This window comes from Euprymna scolopes, chromosome 24, assembly GCF_053919585.1.
Source record: "Euprymna scolopes isolate OS-2025 chromosome 24, ASM5391958v1, whole genome shotgun sequence".
Lineage (NCBI taxonomy): Eukaryota > Metazoa > Mollusca > Cephalopoda > Sepiida > Sepiolidae > Euprymna > Euprymna scolopes.
Genome location: NC_136505.1, coordinates 43,935,816 through 43,958,315, shown reverse-complemented (window position 1 = coordinate 43,958,315; position 22,500 = coordinate 43,935,816). Strand labels below are relative to the sequence as shown.

General features: G+C 32.0%; 1 protein-coding gene across 7 annotated transcripts in view; it reads left to right on the top strand.

Annotated features, from left to right (window-relative positions):
* LOC145246680 (uncharacterized) overlaps positions 1-22,500 on the top strand; it is a 225,955-nt gene that overhangs the window by 139,578 nt on the left and 63,877 nt on the right. For all 7 annotated transcript variants that reach the window (XM_080108400.1, XM_080108395.1, XM_080108399.1 and 4 more), the window contains exons 2-5: positions 3,122-3,235; positions 15,560-15,688; positions 16,274-16,327; positions 19,242-19,313. In XM_080108400.1, the coding sequence (XP_079964526.1) occupies positions 3,122-3,235; positions 15,560-15,688; positions 16,274-16,327; positions 19,242-19,313 (369 nt within the window). The remainder of the gene's footprint in view (positions 1-3,121; positions 3,236-15,559; positions 15,689-16,273; positions 16,328-19,241; positions 19,314-22,500) is intronic.

Sequence of the window (22,500 nt, the reverse complement as noted above, 5' to 3'; positions counted from 1 at the left end):
CACGGCTGGGTTGCTAAATGTTTTGGTCTCGATTCTAACTGATGGCAACAAATGCATTTTTTAAACTTTTGAACTCAAAACTATATATATATATATATATATATATATATATATATATATATATATATACAGAAAGTTTAGATGAAATACGTTATCGGTACCGTCGGTTTCAAATCTGATAATAGGAGACCGTTTTAGATACCCATATCAAGCTCTCTTCAAGTTTAAAACCGACGGTACCGATGACTAATTTCATCTAAACTTTCTATAAATAAAAATATAAATAATACGCTCTTATTTTCGAAACTTTTCATTATAATAAATCCTTTTCTCCAAAAGATATATATATATATATATATATATATATACAGAGAGAGAGAGAGAGAGAGAGAGAGTTGGCTTTGTAATAATAAATATAATATCTGCATGAATTAAAATATATTTAAGCGTATTTTACGACTGGCAATGCTGAGCGTACCCTGCTAGTCTATAATAACGACAGAACTGTATTTATTTGTACAGTTTTATATAAATAATAAATATGTATTTGTTGAGTCACACAAAAGTTAGCGATTAAAAAAAAAAGATACCTGTTCTAGTCTCCGAGCGAAACCATTTGAAGCGGTGAGCTTAAGCGAGAAATCAAATAAATGTCAAGGCGGGCGTTCATGACGTTTAGGAAGTGAAAAAATGTTTGATCTGTACAATGGTGTCTTCATTCGAGGTAACGCTGTTGTGTTGTCTAGACGAGTTCTCTGACAGGTGGGAACATATAAATAAGCATGAAACACGATGCACAGTAAAAAAAAAAAAAAAAAAAAATAAATAACAAAAAAAAAACAAAAAAAAACGAAAAAAACAAAAACAAAAACAAAAAACAAAGATCTTTAAAAACAGGCAAAAGCTTTATTTCATGAAAAGGTTCATAAGAAGATAGACGTGTTGTTTAGAAATAAGGGAATGTGTAACATTAAAAAAGGAAACAGTTCTTTGGCCATTTCATATATACTAGCGGGACCTGTGGAAATTCCCCGATATATGTAATCAACAAATATGTTTAGATAAAGCTGATATTTTTTGGATAGCTCAAAAAATTATTTCTTTTTTTGAGACAGACCCCTCCCCCCCCAAAAAAACAAAACAATAACACACGGCAAATAAGGAAGGGGCAAACAGAATTTTATATAGAAAGAGAGATGATAAAGATGTTTATACTTATCTTAAGAATAATTTGATGCCGACAAGCTGCTGGAACCAGTTCGTAGTAGTTAACAAAATAGGATGAACTCGTATTAAATTCGGCCTGGAAAGTAGGTTTGATCATTTTATCATAGAAATCTCTCTCTCTCTCTCTCTCTCTCTCTCTCTCTCTCTCTCTCTCTCTCTCTCTCTCTCTCTCTCTCTCTCTCTCTCTCTTCAGTAATCGCATAAACATCTTTTATTCAACTGTCGTCTTTTTAAATATTTCAAAATGCTGCACATGAATTGGCCCCTTAACTAGGATAATCTATCAGACAGCAATTTCTATTTATCTCTTCTTGTTTTACGATATCCATTTTTTGATCAAACTAGACGAAAAGAGTGGTGGGAGTCTACGTTCAGTATCTGCTGTGTCACGTCTCAAGAGAAGAGGAAGAAGAAAGAAAGGAGTGAAAGAAAGAAAGAGAGAAGCAAGTCCGCGTACGCCTTCACTTTCTCAGTAGCTGTGTCAAGGGGGAAAAACATACGATTGGGATTTTTTTTTTTGCGATCATAACGCAAGTCAGACTTAGCCCGCCACCTGAAATGTGTTATTTATTTTAAAGACAAAAAAAAAAAAAAAAAAAAAAAAACAACGGAAAAAAGTAAAATAAAACAACAACAATAAAAAAAAACACCAGGTCGATGCATTTTTAGAAAAAAAAATCTCATCAGAAATGATCTAATATATTAATAAGATAGTGTGTGTGTTATTTATTTTGTGTGTCACATTTACATCCGAGAGAATGTCGTTTAATTGTTATGGACTACCAAGAATTCTTCATAAGTTTTGATTTCGATTATAATTGAATGAATTCAAGTTATATATATATATATATATATATATATATATATATATTCTTCATAAGTTTTGGTTTCGGTTTCGATTTAAGCTGATGCACCTAAGTCATGGATATATTTTTTTTATTTTGGAAATGACAACTTCATAGTATGTAAGAACTGACAGAAAATTGACGCTATAATAATATATATACGAAATTTGCATCAATTAAAATATCATATTTAGGTGTATTTTACGACCGAGCTACGCTGGCCGCCTCTTCAGGTTTAGATATATATTTTTGCAGAAGAGCTACAGGTTTAGATATATATTTTTGCAGAAGAGCTAGATATATATTTTTGCAAAAGAGCTACAATAATATCAGGGCGTCTCTATTTACGCTGAATATCCACAAAATGCCAACATCAATATATTACATATGAAAGAGTCCGCTGTGGAATTTCCACAGGTCCCGCTAGTAATAATACTTTATATATGACCAAGATGGGCATCAAGACATTGCTTTTACCTCCGTATAATCCAAACCTTGTTCCCTCTGACTTATGATTATTCTCTAAGCTCAAGGAAAACCTTAGAGGCTGTCGTTATGAGATGATTGAGGAAATGAAAGATGTTGTGACGAGGGTCATCGACACGCTCACACAAGTTGACTTCGATGGGGCCTTCCAAAAGTTGTTGGAACGGTACAACAAGTGCATTGCAGCCGGAGGATATTACTTCGAAAGGGACCGTCGAAGCATATCTGTTTTTTTTTTTTCATATCACTGCACGTATCTCGTCAATGAATGAAACTTGTAATTGAATATTATTTGTAATAATTGTAATAATGTTTTGCTCTCGTATTCTATCCTTTAGTCCTCATATTCTATAAGCGATATTCCAGACAAAGCGAGAGGAATTACTTTTTTTGGGGGGGGGCGGGGGTTAGAATCTATCCATCCCATACTTATTGTTGGTTGTTTTTTTTTAAAATTATTTTTAAGTAGTATTTTTTAATCTCCTTGCATCAAGTAGCTTCGTGCCATGTCTGGAACGATTTCCATTAACAAAATAACACTCTATATGTTTGTTTTCTTGCAGGACAACATGAAAAGCATCGAATCAAAAATGGTGCCGGCGAAATCGGCAAGTCCGCAATCTCCGGAGACACAGGAAAAAATTAAGAAATACATGGATTGGATGGACAAGGAACACGTAAGATTTCAATGTTTAATAATAATAATAATAATAATAATAATAATAATAATAATAATAATAATAATAATAATAATAATAATAATAATTCTGATTTCGTTTATGAACGTCTCTGGAAAGGGATGCGATTCATTTTCAGAGGATTTCCCTTAATCCCGGCTTCAAATCAGGAGCTTCAAAGATCAAGGGTTTTCCTAAGGATGTTGGTGGTACCTATAATTGCAGAGGTCTGAAGGCCGCCTAAAACATCGGGGATTTGTAGTTTTTTCAATTGTCCTTCCAGACGACTTGATACCATTCTTAGTGTACCAACTACGACCGGGATTATTTGTGTTTTAACCCCGTGTATATGCCTTATCTCCAAGGCCAATGGAGCATAATTGTTCTACTTCTCATTCTCCTTCTCTCTCACATTCCTGTCCCAGGGTACTGAGAAGTCTACAATCTGCCAGTTTTTTGAGACCTCGCCAATAATGACCAAATCCGGACGATTATGTTCCAATTGTTTGGTCGTTATGACACTTTTGTCCCACCATGCCTCTACCTTGCCATCTTCACTTGTTCTCACTTCATCAGACACCTCCTCAAACCATTTCCAGCACACTTCACCCCAACCCTCTTACACACCTCCCAATATATCCGGAGTCCCATGCGATCGTGTCTTTTGCGGTACTCTCTCTGGGCCAGTCCACTACACCCTGCTGCAAGGTGCGCAATTGACTCTGAGGTCTTACCAAAAATCCGGCATTCGGCAGCAACTTCCTCTCCTAGAACCACTTTTTTTAACAATCGTGTACCTAATGCCTGCTCTTGTGCTGTACAAACAAAAGCTTCAGTATTCTTAGCCAGATACCCAGCTCTAAGCTATTGGCATGATCTTTCATCAGCCACTTCTGCTATATCGTGGAAGAACCTTCCATGCATTTTCTTCCTGGCCAGTTCCTCTGCCCTTTCTCTATCCATATGTTTCACATAATCAGCTTTGGTCTCACATATCTCCACTTCATTGGCCACAGCCTTAAGCATCCACCCCTCACCTCTAACCACATGCTCCTTAAACGACATCTCCTCGGTTCTAACACAATCTTTTACGCTTTTTAATCCTCTCCCAACATCTTTCCTCTTCTGATATAGCATTGCTACGCTACTTCGAATGTGAAATATACCAAACATTGCTAAAAACTTTTCTTGTTTTGATATCCATGGCATGCAAATCCTTGTCAGACCATTCTAAAATTCCCGCACTGTATCTCAAAACACTGACTGCTTTCATTAGGTTTCCTCCATACAGTTTCAACTTTGCAATTAAGATACTCCTTCCTGACTTTTTCCTTCATTTCTCTGTTCATGATGCCTACACCCTCCAGCACTCCCAAATACTTATATCCTGTATCTTCTATTTCTTTCATGATTTCTCCATTTGGCAGCACTATTCTATTCGAATGAACCTTTACTCCTCTTTTCATCACCAGCACCGCACATTTACTAATCCCAAACTCCATCCAATGTCTTCTGAGTATGTCCCCACAAGTTCTACCAGTCTCTCCATTTCCTTTTAATTTCTACCGAATATTTTCAAATCAACAGTAGATGGTTGAGGCGTCTGTCACCAGATTCAAAGTTATACCCCAGTTTTTCTCTCTTCAAGAGGATGCTCAGTGGCATCATTATCATTACAAAAAGAAGTGGCGATAACGAATCTCCTTGAAATATCCCACGTTTAATGCCAACCTTCCCCATCTCCTCTCTGTTTGCTGTCAGCACCGTTTTCCATTGAGCCATACTTGTCTCCAAAAACCCTACCACATTCTCAGCAACCTTCATCATCAATCGTGTTTCACGTATCTATGAATGAGGAACCATGTCATAAGCCTTTCTGTAATCGATCTATGCTACGCTCAGATTCCTCTTCGCATCCTGCATTATTGCTTTATCAATTAGTAGTTGCTCTTTAGTACCTCTCGAGCCTTTCCGTCAGGAAAAACACCATTACTCTCAAGATGTTCATAAATTTTCTCCGCAAATATTCCAGTCAACAGTTTCCACATAAATGGCAGACATATAATTGGCCTATAATTATTGGCATCTGTTCCTTTTGTAGGATCTTTCCTAATCAATGTTGTTCTTCCCTTCACAAGCCAATCAGGGACATCTCCCGACTCTACAACCCTTTGAGAGCAGCAGCTATAGGTGGATAAAGGCATGGCAACTGTTTAAACCAAAAGCTCATCACTCCATCTGAACCAGATGCCTTCAAGTTTGTCATCCTTCGTATGCCAGCCTTAACGTCATCGATGGTTATATCAACGTTCTTCATCTGCTGCATTTCTGATAGCCTTTCTCTGACCTCTCTCAACCAGCTAGCCTTCTCATTATATCGCCCTTCGACAGACCAAATCCCACTCCAGAACTTCCTTGCATCTTTGCATTTGGAGTGTTGTTATTTTCCGCCTGTTTAATACCATTTAATTCTTTATACAGCTGAGACTGGTTGTTCCGGAAAAGGTTGTTCTGCCGAAATGCAACACTTTTACCAACAAAGTTCCTAATTTTCATACCACCAGTGTGGACCTTCTCCTTCAACATTGTTAGAACGTTCATCGTTCCCTTTTCCAGCAATCTATATCTCTTTTCAAGCTCGTCCTTAGCTTTCTGTCCTAGTTTAACTCCTATTCTTATTTCTTCGATTCTACCAATGTCTTTCCGCCATCGTTTAATATTTTCTTAAAGTCGCCTCTGCCAGTGTGGCCCTCTATCCTTCATTTCTCCCTTTTTTCTTCTGTAATAAGCCAAGACGATTCGCAATAACGTATGACGCTGCATACAGAAGCCTGTTAAGTTCCGTAATCGATATGTTCTTATGATGTGAATTACTACTTGAATTATTTTTATCTCGTTTTTCACCTTCCACCTATCACTATTCTTCATACTTGGAATCTCTATGATATCGTCTCTAAAAAGAACCTCTCTTAATTTCTGAAGTACTTCTTTTTCTACAGAAGTCAAAGTTCGAACTTCATCACTAATTCTCCATACATCTGCTCCTTTCACTGGCTCCATTGTCTCAGAGTCAATGATCTCATCTGCCTTAGATCCTTCAAACTCTTTCTCATTACTTTCCCTAACCATAGGATTCCATACCTCCTCAGTTGTCCGCCTCCCATCATCGCTTACATTTCCCTTCTGCACTTCCACTCTCTCAGTTCTTTCATCAGAGCTAGTTTCAATTTTACTTTCGTTATTCATTTCATTCCTAACCATCCATTCAATCTCTTCTTTTGCAATCACTGAAAGTAGGTTGTTATTTTTACTTTGTTTTAACTGGGATACCAAACTCGCGACACTTCTAGCTCCCCCTCCTCCTCTCGATTCCCATTTTTCCTTCACTTTTCGCATATATCCACCAGATTTGGTACTTCCACTTCTTACAAAGCATTTCCACAGTACTCTTCTTTCCTCATTCGTCCATGTTTTTTTTTACATTTCCTGTTCCAACTCCCTTCGTGTCTTGGTACCCTCTCTGTCAATTCTCACTCCCCTTATATCCAGCCACATCCTCAGAATTTCGAACAGTTGTATGATGACGACAGGACCCACCCTGTTGACCAGTGGGACACTTACCTGACGTGAGACCATCACAAGATGTTCTAGCCTCATTCACGTCGTTATTTTCAAAATTAAAAAAATAAAATTAATAATAATAATAAAATGAAATTATAGTGCTTGTGTAAACATAATCGACAAATCGATTTTTTAAAACATAGTTTTAAGCAAAAAACAATATTACATACTTAATTGTCATGTAATACCTAATTGTCATAGTAATATATCCAAACATTACGAAAACTCACCAAGTAGAACAACTGCTATTGTAGTTTAGCAAAAACAAAAAAATAAATAAAATAAAAAATAAAAAAAATAAATAAATAAAATAAAGTCTACCGCTATAGACAACAAATATTGCAGCCACGAAACAAATAATATAGAATATCCATTTCGAAGTTATGTCCCCTGCGGTTAGCTTCCTACTTTATAACTAAGAAAAATACGATTTTACCCAATTTTCCGTAAAAATTACTTTAAACTAGAAATAACTTCCTACTCTATGATTTTTTCGTAATTTTTGGACTAATTACCATTTTCTACATGACAATTAAGTACGTAATATGTTTTTTGCTTATAAAGACATTGTTTTTTTAAAAATCGATCTATCGATTGTATCTTAAAAAGCACCGAAATCATTTCATCAAACGTTTCTTGTCAATTTTTAACGTTGTCATTAATATGTTAACATGTCGTAGGAAGAGAGAAAGAGAGAGAGAGAGAGAGAGAGAGAGAGAGAGAGAGAGAGAAAACTCAACGCACTTTCCCTTTTTAACAGTTTAACACAAACCTTTATATGTAGTATTTCCAACAACGAATTTTTTTTTAAATATTAAAACAGTTAATTTCTCCTTCTCTGAACACATGTGACTTTTCATCTGTTTTGACTAACAGTTATCATGCTGTCACCCACATGTCCCGAACACGTGCTTCCGTCTTCACGTTTCGAACCACGTTGCTTTTCCGAGCACCACTTCTCCGAACACGCGTGTCCTTTTATCTCTGCTGTCACTTTCCGCAACCGGCTTAGTCATTTGCATATCTTTATGTAGGCTGTTATTGCCACCAGGGTCAGCGGCTCTGTTAACAATTCAGATTCAGTTCAATTCAATTTATTAGCCAGGTGTTTAAAAAAAAAAAAAAAAAAACACCAACTTTCGAACGAATTTATTAAAGATAATTCATTTCCTATCAAAATAACAGGAGACTAATATTACAAATAATCAAAAAATCATGCATTGTAATCCTTATAAATATTTTTTAAAAATAACAAATAAAAACATTATTACATTATAAATAACATTACAATTGCAACATAATAAATAACATATAACATTACAACATTATGAATAACATACTCATTAAAATATTATGAAAACACATAACATTAAATGCATCATAAAAAATGTATAAATTATAACATTACAAATAACATCTAACATCACATGCATCATAAATAACATAACAATTACAGCATTATTAATACCAGAAAACAATTACAATATAATAAATAACATAAAACAATTAAAGCATTATAAATAAATAAACACCACAACATTGTAATATATAACAATAACAGCATCATAAATAACATAACATTATAATATTATGAATAATATAAAAAAATTAGAACATTACAAATAACATATAACAATTAGAACGTTATAAATAACATATAGCAATTGCATTATAAATAGCATAGAAATATTATTACATTTTAAATAACATACAACAATCACAAGATTATAAATAACAGATAACAATTACAGCATCATAAATAAAATATAACAATTATAACATTATAAATAACATATAACAAATAGACAATTTAAATAACATAAAGCAATTAAAACATTAAAAATAATATATAATAATATATAACAATTACAACATTATAAATAATATATAACAATTAAAATATCATAAACAGCATATAAAAATTACAACATTTTAAATGACAAATTGCATTATAAATAACATATACCGATCATAACATTTATAATAACATATAACAATTACAACATTATGAACAAATTATAACAACCACAACATTATAAATAACATATAACAATTACAACATTATAAATAATATAGAACAATTACAACATTTAAAATAACATAAAATAGTTCATTATAAACAACATATAACAATTACAGCATTATACATAACATATAACAATTACAACATTGTAAATATCATATAAGATTACATGCCTCATAAATAACATGAAAAAATTACAACATTATAAATAGCATTATATTACAACATCATAAATTAAATATAACACTTACGACATTATAAATAACATATAACATTACATGCGTCATAAATAACATGAAACAATTCGGATTAATATATAACAATTACAACATTATTAATAACATATAAAAATACAACGTAAAAATAACATATAATATTACAACATTATACATAATATATAACAATTACAACATTATAAATAACATGAACCAATTACAACATTATGAGTAATATATAGCAATTACAACATTATAAATAATCTATAACATAACAACGTTATAATAACATATACTATTACAACATTATAAATAATATATAACAGTTACAACATTATAAATAATATATAACAATTACAACATTATAAATAACATATAACAATTACAATATTATAAATAATATATAACAATTACACCACTTTAGATATCATATAGCAAGAATAACATTATAATATAAAATTGCAACATTTTAAATAACAAATAAAAATTGTAACATTATAAATAACATATTAAAAATAATATATTACAATTATAAAATTAACATATAAGTATTAAAACACTATATATAATATGTAACACATACAACATTGTAAATAATATATAACAATTATAATATTATAAATAACATACAACATTATAACATAATAATTAATATATAACAATTATAACTTTATAAATAATATATAAAAATTATAATATTATAAATAAAATACAACAATTGCAACATTATAAATAATATATAACAATTAGTACATTATAAATAATAATATATGACAATTACAACATTATAAATAACATATAACAATTGCAACATTATAAATAATATATAACAATTACAACATTATTAATACGATATAACAATTAGCACATTATAAATAACATAGAACATTACAACATCATAAAAAACATATAACAATTACAATGTTATAAATAACATCAAACAATTACGACATTATGAGTAATATATAGCAATTACAACATTATAAATAACACATAATATTACAACATTATAATATATCACAATTACAACATAAATAACATAAGAATTACAATATTATAAATCGTATATAACATTAATAAATTATAAATAATGTATGACAATTACAAAATTATAAATAACATAACAATTTCAACATTATTAATAATATATAACAATTACAACATTATAAATAACATAACAATTAGTACATTATAAATAACATTAAAAAATACACCATTATAAGTAACATATAACTATTGCAATATGATAAATAACGCATAACATTACAACATTTTAAAAACAATCACGACATTATAAATAAAATATAACAACATTATAAATAGCATATAACAAATGCAGCATTTAAAATTACATATAACAATTACTAAATTATAAATAACATATCACAATTTCAACATTTTAAATAACATATAATAGTACAGCAGTATAAACAACATATAACAATTACAACATTATAAATAACATATAACAATTACACTATTTTAAATATCATATAGCATTACAATATTATAAGCAACATATAAAATTATAACATTATAAATAACACATAACAATTACACTATTATAAATATCATATAACATTGCAATATTATAAACAACATATAACATTATAACATTATAAATAACACATAACAATTACACTATTATAAATATCATATAACATTACAATATTATAAACAACATATAAAATTATAACATTATAAATAACACATAACAATTACACTATTATAAATATCATATAACATTAAAAGGCTTCCTTCAGTCTTGACAGACTATGGATACCCACTGTAAGGGTGCCTGCGCGTGAAATTTGTGTGGCAAGAGTTGCGCAATATCCAACCACGCCTCTCCTGAGTCAACATTGTTGCATACCAGTGGCAAGTTGAGGTACAAGACGACTGGAAACAATGCCGAGATAAGCGGAGAGCACATACAGCGCCTAGAATTCCCAAATGATCACCCATCTGGTATTAGCCAGGCTCAATGTTGCTGAACTTCTGTGATCTGACGAGAACCGGTGTGTCAACGTGATTATGCCGTATAATCATATAACATTACAATATTATAAAAATAATAATGTTATATGCTATGTAAAATGTTCTAATGTTAATACATTATTTATAATGTTATACTGTTACATGTTATTTATAATCATACAACATTACAATATTATAAATAACATATAACCTTATAATATTATAAATAATGTATTAACATTAGAACATTTTACATAACATATAAGATTACATGCATCATAAATAATATACACATATCAATTGAATTGAACTGATGTCATAAATAATATATGCATATTACATGCATCATAAATATCATATACCATTAACATGCAACATAAATAGCATAACATTACATGCATCATAAATAACATATAACATTACATGCATCATAAATAACATATAGCATTGCATGCATCATAAATCATGTCCACACATGCGCAATGCAAATTAACTCCAAAACAAACACGCTAAACAATGTGATGAAAAAGTAATAAAATTGTTCATTACTTCATACTTACCAGTAAAAAGAAATTGTGGAAGTGAAAAACAGATATGCCATCATCTTATAACAATTCTATATTTGTTTGTCTATTTGTTTAATAGACATTTTATATTAGATCCTACCGTGATAAGACGCTAATTATTTTAGATAAAGCATTATTATAAGAAATATTGAAAACAAAAAAAATGGATAATTTACAAGTTTCATCAGGTGTTCAAGCACAGAGTGCTTTTTTTTTTTTAATGTACTATTTTTTTGAACACTTCATTTAATAAATCGAAATAAATTAAATAGAAGCGTTGAATTTAACTGGAATGCTATTTTCTTGTGTATACATATATGTATATGTGTGCGGAACGGTCTCTATCAAACTACTCTGTCAAAACTTTAAACTTGATATATATATATATATATATATATATATATATATATATATATATATATAGGGTATTTGGATATGTAGAACTAATTCTATTAGTATTTTAGTAAAAAAATAGTTGCTAAGAGGTAAAAATGAAAAAAAAGAAAATTCGAGCGTATCAGGCGTAAATTGACTTAATTTGTATGCTTAACGCACGAGCAAATATACATTTATATGTATTTAAATGTGTTATTTTTTTTGTAATTTTCATATCCAAGTTTCCTTAGGTCATATGGTAGCGAATACCGCTAGAGAGATAAATGTTTTGGTTTCCAGCTGATCGCGCCCAAGTCATTTGTTTTTTTTTTCCTTTTGAAATAACTAATATATATTTGAGAAAATATAATAATCGATAGAGAATTGGCTCTATAATAATAAATACGAAATCTGCATGATTTAAATATCATATTTAAGCAAATATATATGTATATATATACATATATACATACGTATACACATATACACACATACATACATATATATACACACATACATACATACATACATACATATATATACACATATACATACATATATACATATATATACACATGCATACATATATACATATATACACGCATACATACATATATACACAATACATATACACACATACATGCATAAACAAACACACACACACACACAGACATATATATATATATATATAAGAGCAAATAGTTAATAAAACATGTTAAAAAACACTTTGAAAAAGAGTTAAAAACATATTTAATCTGAAAAGGAAACACTTGATAAGTGGATAGTCCTTTATCCGCGGAGCTTCGAAGAAATACTTTCCTTCTCATCAGAGGGCAGGAATTAGCAAAATGCGGGATCGGATTTTGCATGCGAAAGTATTTGATGAAACTGCAAGTAAGTCAAAGATCTTACTTGATAACAAAAAGTGAAGCAGAGGGAATATTGTGAAGAAAAAGGTGATTTCACGTGAATGGATAGTCTGGTGAAAGGTAAAGTATCCAATGACGGTAAAATCAAAAAATGTAAATCCAAAAATGTTAGTTAAATTTCCATTAGTACAAGTAAAATCCAAGGAAATCGCGTAATTGGAAGATGGTCCAAAATAATCCAAAAAGCTGAAATCCGTGGAATAATTCACAAATAGTTACAAGGAAAAGAGGAAAGAATTCCAGTAATATTATTAAAAGAAAAATAAGATATGCGTTATCTCGGCTGGCGAGACAAGGTGTAATTAAGATATATATATATATATATATATATATATATATATATATATATATATATATATATATATATATATATATATATAACAATCAATAAATAGAATTTACAATCAATGAATAGAATTAACAATCAATAAATAGAATTATATAATATGATAATGAATACGAAATCTACATGATTTAAAGATCATATGTGAGTGTATATATATATATATATATATATATATATATATATATATATATATATATATATATTGCAACGTCTTGTCAGACGAGTGCCGCTCTTAGAAACACTTAAAAGTCCATGAGCTCAAAAATGACTTCCATCACCACAGGACCATTTTAATAGACAAATGCCTGAGGGAGTAGCTATACACAGATGATGTTACAGAGTCTTAGCTTTGTCCGACAGCTAAGTCTCTCTCTCGGTTCAAAATGTTGAGATCCAGCAACAAGCAAGAGCAAGATAGCCAACAACAAGTTGAACTGCAGACTAGCTTAATGCGGGTACTGGTCTCCCGCTATATGGATTTTTAAATCATAGATTTGCTTCTCCTAGAAAGGTTGCCTTCACCACGGCTTACGGGAGCCCTCTCCACCCCAACACATACATACATACACACAAACACACACATACATACATACATACATACATACATACATACATACATACATATAACATCTTATTACTGAAAAGTTTGGTTGTTGCCTGCTTTGTCTAGGTGCGATGGTTTATAGTGCAATGTTGACGGGATGGCTTGTTAGTCGGTTGATATTTTTTTTAGACCACCCCTATTTTCTATGGTAATACGTGTAGCATTCAGTAGTTCGTGGTCAAGGAGAAAATTTTGTACAGGTTAAGCATTCAACTTAATGAAAAAAACAAAAAAACTTCATGGTGTATGTATCCTTACGAAACGAAATCGTCACATTCCAAAAATCACGTAAATTGATCCAGTACCTTTTTAATTAAGAAAATTAAATTTTATGAGGAACGAGACGCAGTGTCTTGATCCGCCATGTTTAAAATTCACTACTGGCTACGCCTCCCTTAGCAATCTGCTTATAAATAAGTTATCAAAATCAGCCATGTAATGGCCACGATATACCATTAATCGCTAAAAATCGTAATATTGTATTTTCTTAGTAAAAATAATTACTTGATTAATTTACGTGAGTTTTGGCATATGACATTTTCATTCTGTGACGAATACATACATCAATAAGCTTTTTCTGTACTTCTTTGTATTGTTTTAATTAGGTTGAATCCTGTATTTGCACCGAAGATTGCCGTACTGCAATACCTTCCCTATTTGACTGATTTTGTTCCGTGTGACATTTTTTTCTCCAATCTTAAGGAGATCATCAAGGGAACCGATACACCTTGGCTTTTTGTCTTGGAGCAAAGTGTAGTATCTGTTCTGGTATTGTACTTCACCTTTTCTGGCCTCGATCAGTGGGGGGACGGAATCTTTCTAGATTGAGGCAATTTTTATTTTTGTTTCTACTCAGAGTGCCCCCTTTTGGGACACTGGATTTTCCTCAATTTAAAAACCGACCTTGTGTCTAACTCTGCCCTCGTGGGGAGGCAAGTACATAGGAACAACAATGGAGTTATAAAGCCATCCTAAAATAATCTTTTCAGTGTGACAAAAAAAAAGAATGTCGAAGTGCATCAGACTGCAATTTTTTTTTTTTTTTAAATATTATTTTTTTTTAAATTTTTTTTTTTTTACACAGTGATCACCACTTATCAAGGCCCGGAAGCCACTCAGGGATAAGGGTTATTGCAAGTACATTACGTTAGTGTGGAGATTTGATGAAGTGTTTAATTAAGGGGGCGATTCATTAGGAATTTGTTAACATTAGACTTGAAGACATCCAAGTTGTAGTCCGGAGGGAAGCAGGCAGACGGAACAGAGTTCCACAGGCGTGCAGTTCTAAGAAAGAAGCTTTGCTCATGAAATCCGCGTTTTGATTTAGGCACAGATATAGAGTGGGGAAATTTTTTCACAGTGGATTCAGCTAGACGGGTGTTTTTCGTGAAAGATTGGCGAGGGGGGACCAGGGATTGGAGTTCAGACGAGCACCTGCCATGAAAATAGCGATAAAACAAGGATAGGCTCGCAACGTCTCTTCTGTGGGAGAGGGGTTACAGGGTAGAGAAAAAGGCATCCCCCACTAAACCACGAAGTCTATTTTGTACTCTCTCAAGGCAGGATAGGCTGTTTTTGTTTGGTAATTGAAATGAAACTAGTTTGTGACGTATCAGCTCCGTTACTTTTTCAGACAAACCATGTCAAATGCTTCCTTATTTATTTCAGAAAGAGATCGAAAGTTCCGATTTCGGATCCAACCGAGTTGGTGTTGAGAAGGCCAAGGCATTTACCAAGACTATCGGCAACGATGTCAAGAAACAAAGTTCGGAAATCAAAGAATTTTTGCAGAATCAGGTTTGAAAAAAAAAAATAAATAAGTAAAAAATAATTAAATAAAAAAAACGAATCTTTTACTCATCTGTTTTATTAATTTATCAACCAAACGGATGTTTTCTTTAACTTTTAAAATCGCGACATTATAATAATATATACGAAATCTAGACAAATTAAAATATCATATTTAAGCTTAGTTTCCGCCCGGGCAAAGCCGCTCCCCGCTCTAGTAATGTATGTAATTTTATGAATGATTGGTTCGTACATAATTCTATCTCAATACGAAAAGTTTTGATTTTTACAAGGGAAGTAACTCTGTAAAGATCATATTAACGACAGTCGATGCCTCTTCAAATAATGTAATCCAGAATTGATTAATGAATGCATAGTATTTATAAACTCCGGCTTTAAAATTGGTAATAGAGAACCAGTGTGGATCAGACTCACACGTAACGTTTTAACATTTGTTTAGAATAACAGTATTGTCATGTTAAATATATTACGTCATCATGTGACAGTATATCTATTCTTTTAAATTACGTCTGATATATCAATTGCCATATATTTGATCTTTCTAATGATCGTCTTCTTTTTTCTTTTACAAAGGACTCTCGTATCCCGGAAGTGCGCGAAGCAAATCTTGTATTTGAAACTCTTAACGTAAGTATAAAATATAATAGTCCGGTTACTAGATCTTCAATACGAATCGAAGCTAACTAACCCCTTTCACCCTTGGTCGCGAAGCTTATTACGGTACACGAAAAATAAAAATAAAAACATTTATATAAAGTGCCAAAGATTACACTTAGTTTTATTTATTAACACTTAGCGTAAACCAAGATTCTCCATTAAAAAGAAATTGAATCGTCTTGGTAATAAATGGGATAAAAAGGTAAACAAGCAAATAAAACTTGGTTTTATAAGTCATGCATTCCTTTCGATCATAGCAGAAACGGAATGGTCCGGAGAATAGAGAACCGGGCATAAATAGTCATGCTTTATAGAAGCTGGCGCCCATGTTCCCAGTTTCGAGTTGGTACGCTTGCAACGTCTAAGCACATTGGTAAATCGTGGGGAAACTAAACTGTTCTCTGAATATGTGGTTAAGTGTTAGTTTTACTCATTTTGAACTGCTTTAAAGCTTCAAAAAATGATACAATGAGAGTGACCTCCTTTCTAAACAGAAGGATCGGGTAATAATACGAATTCCAACACCAAGCAAAAAAAAAAAAAACAAAAAAACAAAAAAACATTGAAATAAACACGCATAAATATAAAATAAAATTATATAAAATTATATGATAATTGAGAAAAAAAAACTACGGGTTAAAACGGAAAACTATCTTCACATAACACCAAAATATGGAGGAAGTGAGGAGGCATGGCTTTGGAAATCTTTTTACCCACATTCGATGTTCAGCATGTTAAAATACCTTTTTGTTGTAAAAAATCTAATGGATAAACATCTGAAGAAGTTGATGGGGACAGGATATTTTTATGGAAACATAAATCGTAAAATTGCCTACTCATCAATGAAACAGCTGTAATGGAAAAAATCCAGGAAATAAACGAAGGTTATAAAAAGAAAACATGAGTCTTTGAATTTTCAACAAAATTTTACACTATATATATATATATATATATATATATATATATATATATATATATATATATGTAGATTTTTTTGTTGATTTTTAAACAATAATACGGTTAATAGCCTCTCTTATCTTGACGATCTTTTTCCTTAAAAAAACTTTTTTAGACGTAAACAAATATTTTTTATTATTCGTATTTTACTTATTTTATAAGTAAAATAAAAACAATAAATAAATAAATAGTTGTTGTGGCATTGTGTCTCCCTCCGCAGTAGTTAGTCAGCAATTTATGTAATAAATCATAATCCTTTTGGGTTTTAATATTTTTCTTAGTTTTGTTTTTCTTCAAATTTTATTAAGTAAACATTTTATTTAAGCCTCTTCTGTAGATCATTATTTTTATTTCTCTTAGTTAATCCTTCTTAATTTCCTTTATTAGGGAATGAACTCTCAATCGCTCGATAGAATTCATAAAAACAATTACTCTTAACAATGAATTCAGTAGGATACTTAGAGAGATTCTTTGACTTTTATGAACCCAAATATATAAAATATTATTATTGGTTTGTACACATATTATACAACGTATTTAGCCAGATTGTTGTTATTGTTATTGTTGCTGCTGTTATTATTATTATTATTATTATTATTATTATTATTATTATTATTGATTTCCAAGGTGTCATACCATCAGATTGTTCGATTTCTGTTTTATCTACAGAGTTTGACCTCTTCCCCCCCCCTACCGCTTCAATTCACGCCACTTGTCTTGAGGTGCAATTTTGTTTGCAGAGAGGTTTTCCTGACACGCACTAAAGGTGACCCTTGTCAAAAGTCACATTAGCTAACCTAATCTATACTTAATGGCGTAAGTTCCCAAATATGTAACAATTATAAGCTGCTAATTGCAATCAACATTGTGTGACCCTGTAAAAATTATTCAACAAAACAAGCTAACATGGCAGGATCTTTTGCACTTGACTAATCGGCATGCATCCTTCTGTAGACGCCATGGATAGAATCCCGTCATTCGTTTTAGTGTATAGGATTCTATTCTGGAATAAGGGATTGGTCTGGCGTAAGGTTTGTAGGGAGAATTTAGTATTTTTGGAATCGGCGGACGGGAATTTAACGGCTGTGCTATGAGTTTATGAATCAGTTACGGAGGGCTAAACCGCAGTATCCGTACCCTGTGTATAACAATGTGGTTACTTTTAAAATGGACCCGACGTTGTGTTTAGAGGATCGCAAAGAAAATTAAACTTTGACACAAACCTTTCTTGGTGAAGTAAAAAGGTATTTATTTCATCCATTCCACACACCCAACACAGCTGGCTGTCAATACACGACACCAAAACATACTACTACCGTAAATCTCTGGCAATTTTTACCCAGTTCGACTCTCGGAAAGTAGTAGTAGGAGAAAGAAAACTCGCGCTACTCGTCGAGCGTAACTTGCCAATTGCTACGCGTTTTTTTCCTTTCTCCTCTCTTTGCTTCTCCTTCTTTCTTTCTTAATCCTGATATATGCATTTGAATCCGTTGCGTCACGCTCAAGCCCAAAAATATCCAAATCCTTTAGAACGTTTACTTGGCCATTATATTGATTACGCATATGAATTAGATTGAATTATTTTTTTTTTAATTTTAATGATTAGTTTGGTCCTGGATATGACCTTAAACTATATCCGATGGTGAGGCCCCAGCTTTCAGGCCTTAGGGAGTGTGGAGCCACCCTTTAATTGCCATTGCTCCCAGGTCCACTCTGACCCGGAGTGGTAGCACCTGTTAGGGTCCCAACTATGGGTTAAATAGAATACGACTTAAAAAACAAATATACTATATTAAAAAAAATTGTTCTTCAAAATCACCAGATTCGGCATTAAATAACCTGAAAAGGGTTGATATGCCGTAAAACAAAACAACCAACCAACCAAATTAATGATTAGTTTCATGAGTTTATCTCTATTTATTTTCAGGCTCTTATTGACAAGCAGTCGGCTTGTTTGGATGTTATCTCCGAAATTGCTGCTCTGGAGGAAGGCGTTCAGGTAAAATTGAAACTTTTTGATTAACGAAACAAAATCAGAGATTAACGAAATTATACTTATTATAATTTCAGGTAATTTATTAATTAATTGGATTATACGGAATGATAATCTCAACATTCGGCCCTTTTTGTAGTTGCATTCTTGCGGTCCCTCAATAATCAAGACAAACACAGTGTTATAAGTAACAAAACTGTGTATTAACAAAAGTATGTTACAGAAGTACACGTCATGATTCTGAGACCATAACTACCACGAATCGCTGGTATTTACTTCTTTCCCATTGCAGGAATATATGACAAAAAGAAAGAAGTTGGGAAGAGTGGAGAAGCACTCTAAACTTTTAAAAGTTGGCTGAGTAGCTTCGTCGACATTCCCCACTCAGGGCAGCTCAGGCAATAAACAATAAACATACTCCACCCGAAAGACAAGGCCTGGTAGGATGGACCCCCTAGGACTACCCAGAACAAATGCCATCAGCCCACTAGATAAAAGGCCACCGAAATGATCCAGTTGCTGTCGGACTGATTGTTTGAAATAAAAATCGAGCAAAGCGAATAGCACATAACCTCTATTTTGCATCATCACGACCCTCGCCTAGAAATCAAAATGTTCTAAGTTCAATCCCGCGTGCAGCCACAGTTTCCTTATAGCAAATTTCCATCTATTAAAAAAATTAAAAGTTTATGAATAGAAACTTAAATATAACCTCAATAGAATTTGTTATATATAATTTGTTCAATTAATATTTTAGTAGTAAAACGATGCCATAATGATAAAATTCAAATTTCGAAATTCAATTCTAAAATAATTTGGCAATAAATAAATAAAATTAAAACAAAGCAAAACAAAAAAAAAAACAAAACGAACGGTTTACTTTAAAAAAAAGGCAGAATAAAAATAGAAGTTAAAAGATTCCTTCAGAAATGCCGGGTAAGTATAGTTGGTTAATGCATAATTATGTTTTAGTTCTGACAAAGTAATCGTATAAAATGATTGATTGGTTCTGTAAAGAGAAACGACATTTTAGGGGTGGGGTTCTTGAAAAAGAGAAATAACCGTCGCAGATTGATTGAAAGCGATCATTATATAGGAAGGAAGTTCCAATAAGGACAAATACATTTTTGTATTATTCGGACTACTGCTCTTATCTTGGCTGTTATTCTCAGAAAATTTCGGCCGATGTAACCTCCGATCTTCCTTAGCTGCATCGTGTCGAACTCGGGAATCTGTCTATCAAATTCGCGAAGCTGTATGGAATTTTAAACGGAACCCTTTATTTAATCAGTGGAGTAGTTTGCTCTCGTCCCGTCATTGCGCAACGACTCGTGGCGAAACGGATAAAGTGCTAAGTTATAATCAGTTCTAAATAACAGTCTTCTAGAGGTTGAAGGTTCAATTCTCAGTGTGGGCGATACTAAGAGTATAATTACGAATTGCTGAAAACTTCTATCAGATCATGGCCGACAAAACGCAGGCAAAGTTCCCCGTAGATTAGATAAAAGGGTTCGGTTTTAAATTACATACAGATTCCCGAGTTCGACGGAAAGACTCAAGAGCTCGGCTAGATACATCTGAAAAAGGTTGGAAGTTACATCGGTCGAAACGTTGTAAGGTGAGAATAAATAGTTGTCCAAATAATCGAAATAAAGTAAATGATCAATTCTTATCTAAAAAATTACGAAACAATATATTTTTTATCTCTCGGAATCAGTTACATAAAAGACAAGAGAAAACTGAAGTTGGCGTACTCCTGTAGGTTTGCACTTTATCTAATGAGGTGACCAAACATAATCCGTGATCATACACAGCTCCAAGAATGGGAAATCTCGTTTGTCACTTCACACACAAAAGAATTCTTTTGACCTCGTTTTCTTATGGCGTGAGAAAAAAAACCTATCAAACAAGATTAATCAAAATAAAACACGGTCAAATTTTTCCCCGGATTCCATACTTTATTTCCACGCATCGTGACACGCACTAAATCTGCAAAGCCAAGAAGGTGCTGAGCAGGTCGAGAGCAATGTTATAAATACATTATTTCGGGGTGAAAATGCCATTGTTTATTCATGAAATACTCTCTTAGTAAAAATTCAAAACATAATTTCTAAAAATTCCGCAAAGTACGAGTAAAAAACAAGCAAACAAACACACAAACAAACAAACAAACAAACAAACAAACAAACGAACAAACAAACAAACAAACAAACAAACAAACAAACAAACAAACAGCCTAAAAGTTATCACATCTTCAGCGAACTAAAGCATTTTCGTTAACACATTAAGTCTCGCTGTATCTAAACTTTTGGCAGTTGTGTATTTTAGCTTTTGGAAGCAATGTTTTCGTTTTCAATTTTGAAGACTTCCACACAGAACAGGAGGAAATAATCCAAGAAGCTCAAAAACCTTTCAAATAATCTCTTCGACAATGTAAAAGTTTTGTCTAAGTTTTCGGTAAAAAAAAAAGAAAAGAATCAACACACTAAATCAACATAATATCACAAAAATAAAACATTATTGAATGAAAACATTTCTTAAAGGTTTTATAAATTAATTATAATTTCGAAACAAACAATAACAGCCATTTTTGTATTTTTTCTGAAATAAATGAAATTGGTCATTACATGAAAATGAATGACTTTTGTTTTCAAACGAACTTTTTTTTATAAACAGTCTGTCTAATATAACAGAAAATTCTGAAATGAGTGACACTTGTTATTATATGAATATTATTACTACGAATAAACGAACTTTATTTACGAAATAAAAGAAGCATTAAATTCATAAATAGTTTTGAACATTTATTATTGTTAAACTTAAGGAACTTCTGGAATTGTCTCCCCCTGCTCCGAGTGGAAATCCTCAAACACTAAAGTGCAAAAGTATCAAATGTTTTACTATTGAGGTGAAACTATGTGTAATAATTAAGAATGTGTTCTATGCCTCCGTTCAGTCTCAAGAGACAATGGATACCCCCTGTAAGAGTAACTGGGCATGTAATTGTTAAGAAAGGGTTGCGCAATTTCCAACCACACCTTTACTGAATCGGCCCTGCTTGAATCCAGTGGCAAAGAAAAATCCAGGATGACTGGAAACAATGTCGAGATAAGCGGAGAGCACACACAACACCTGGAATTCCCAAATAGTTACTCATTTTAATACTGACTAGGTTCAACGTTGCTTAACTTCA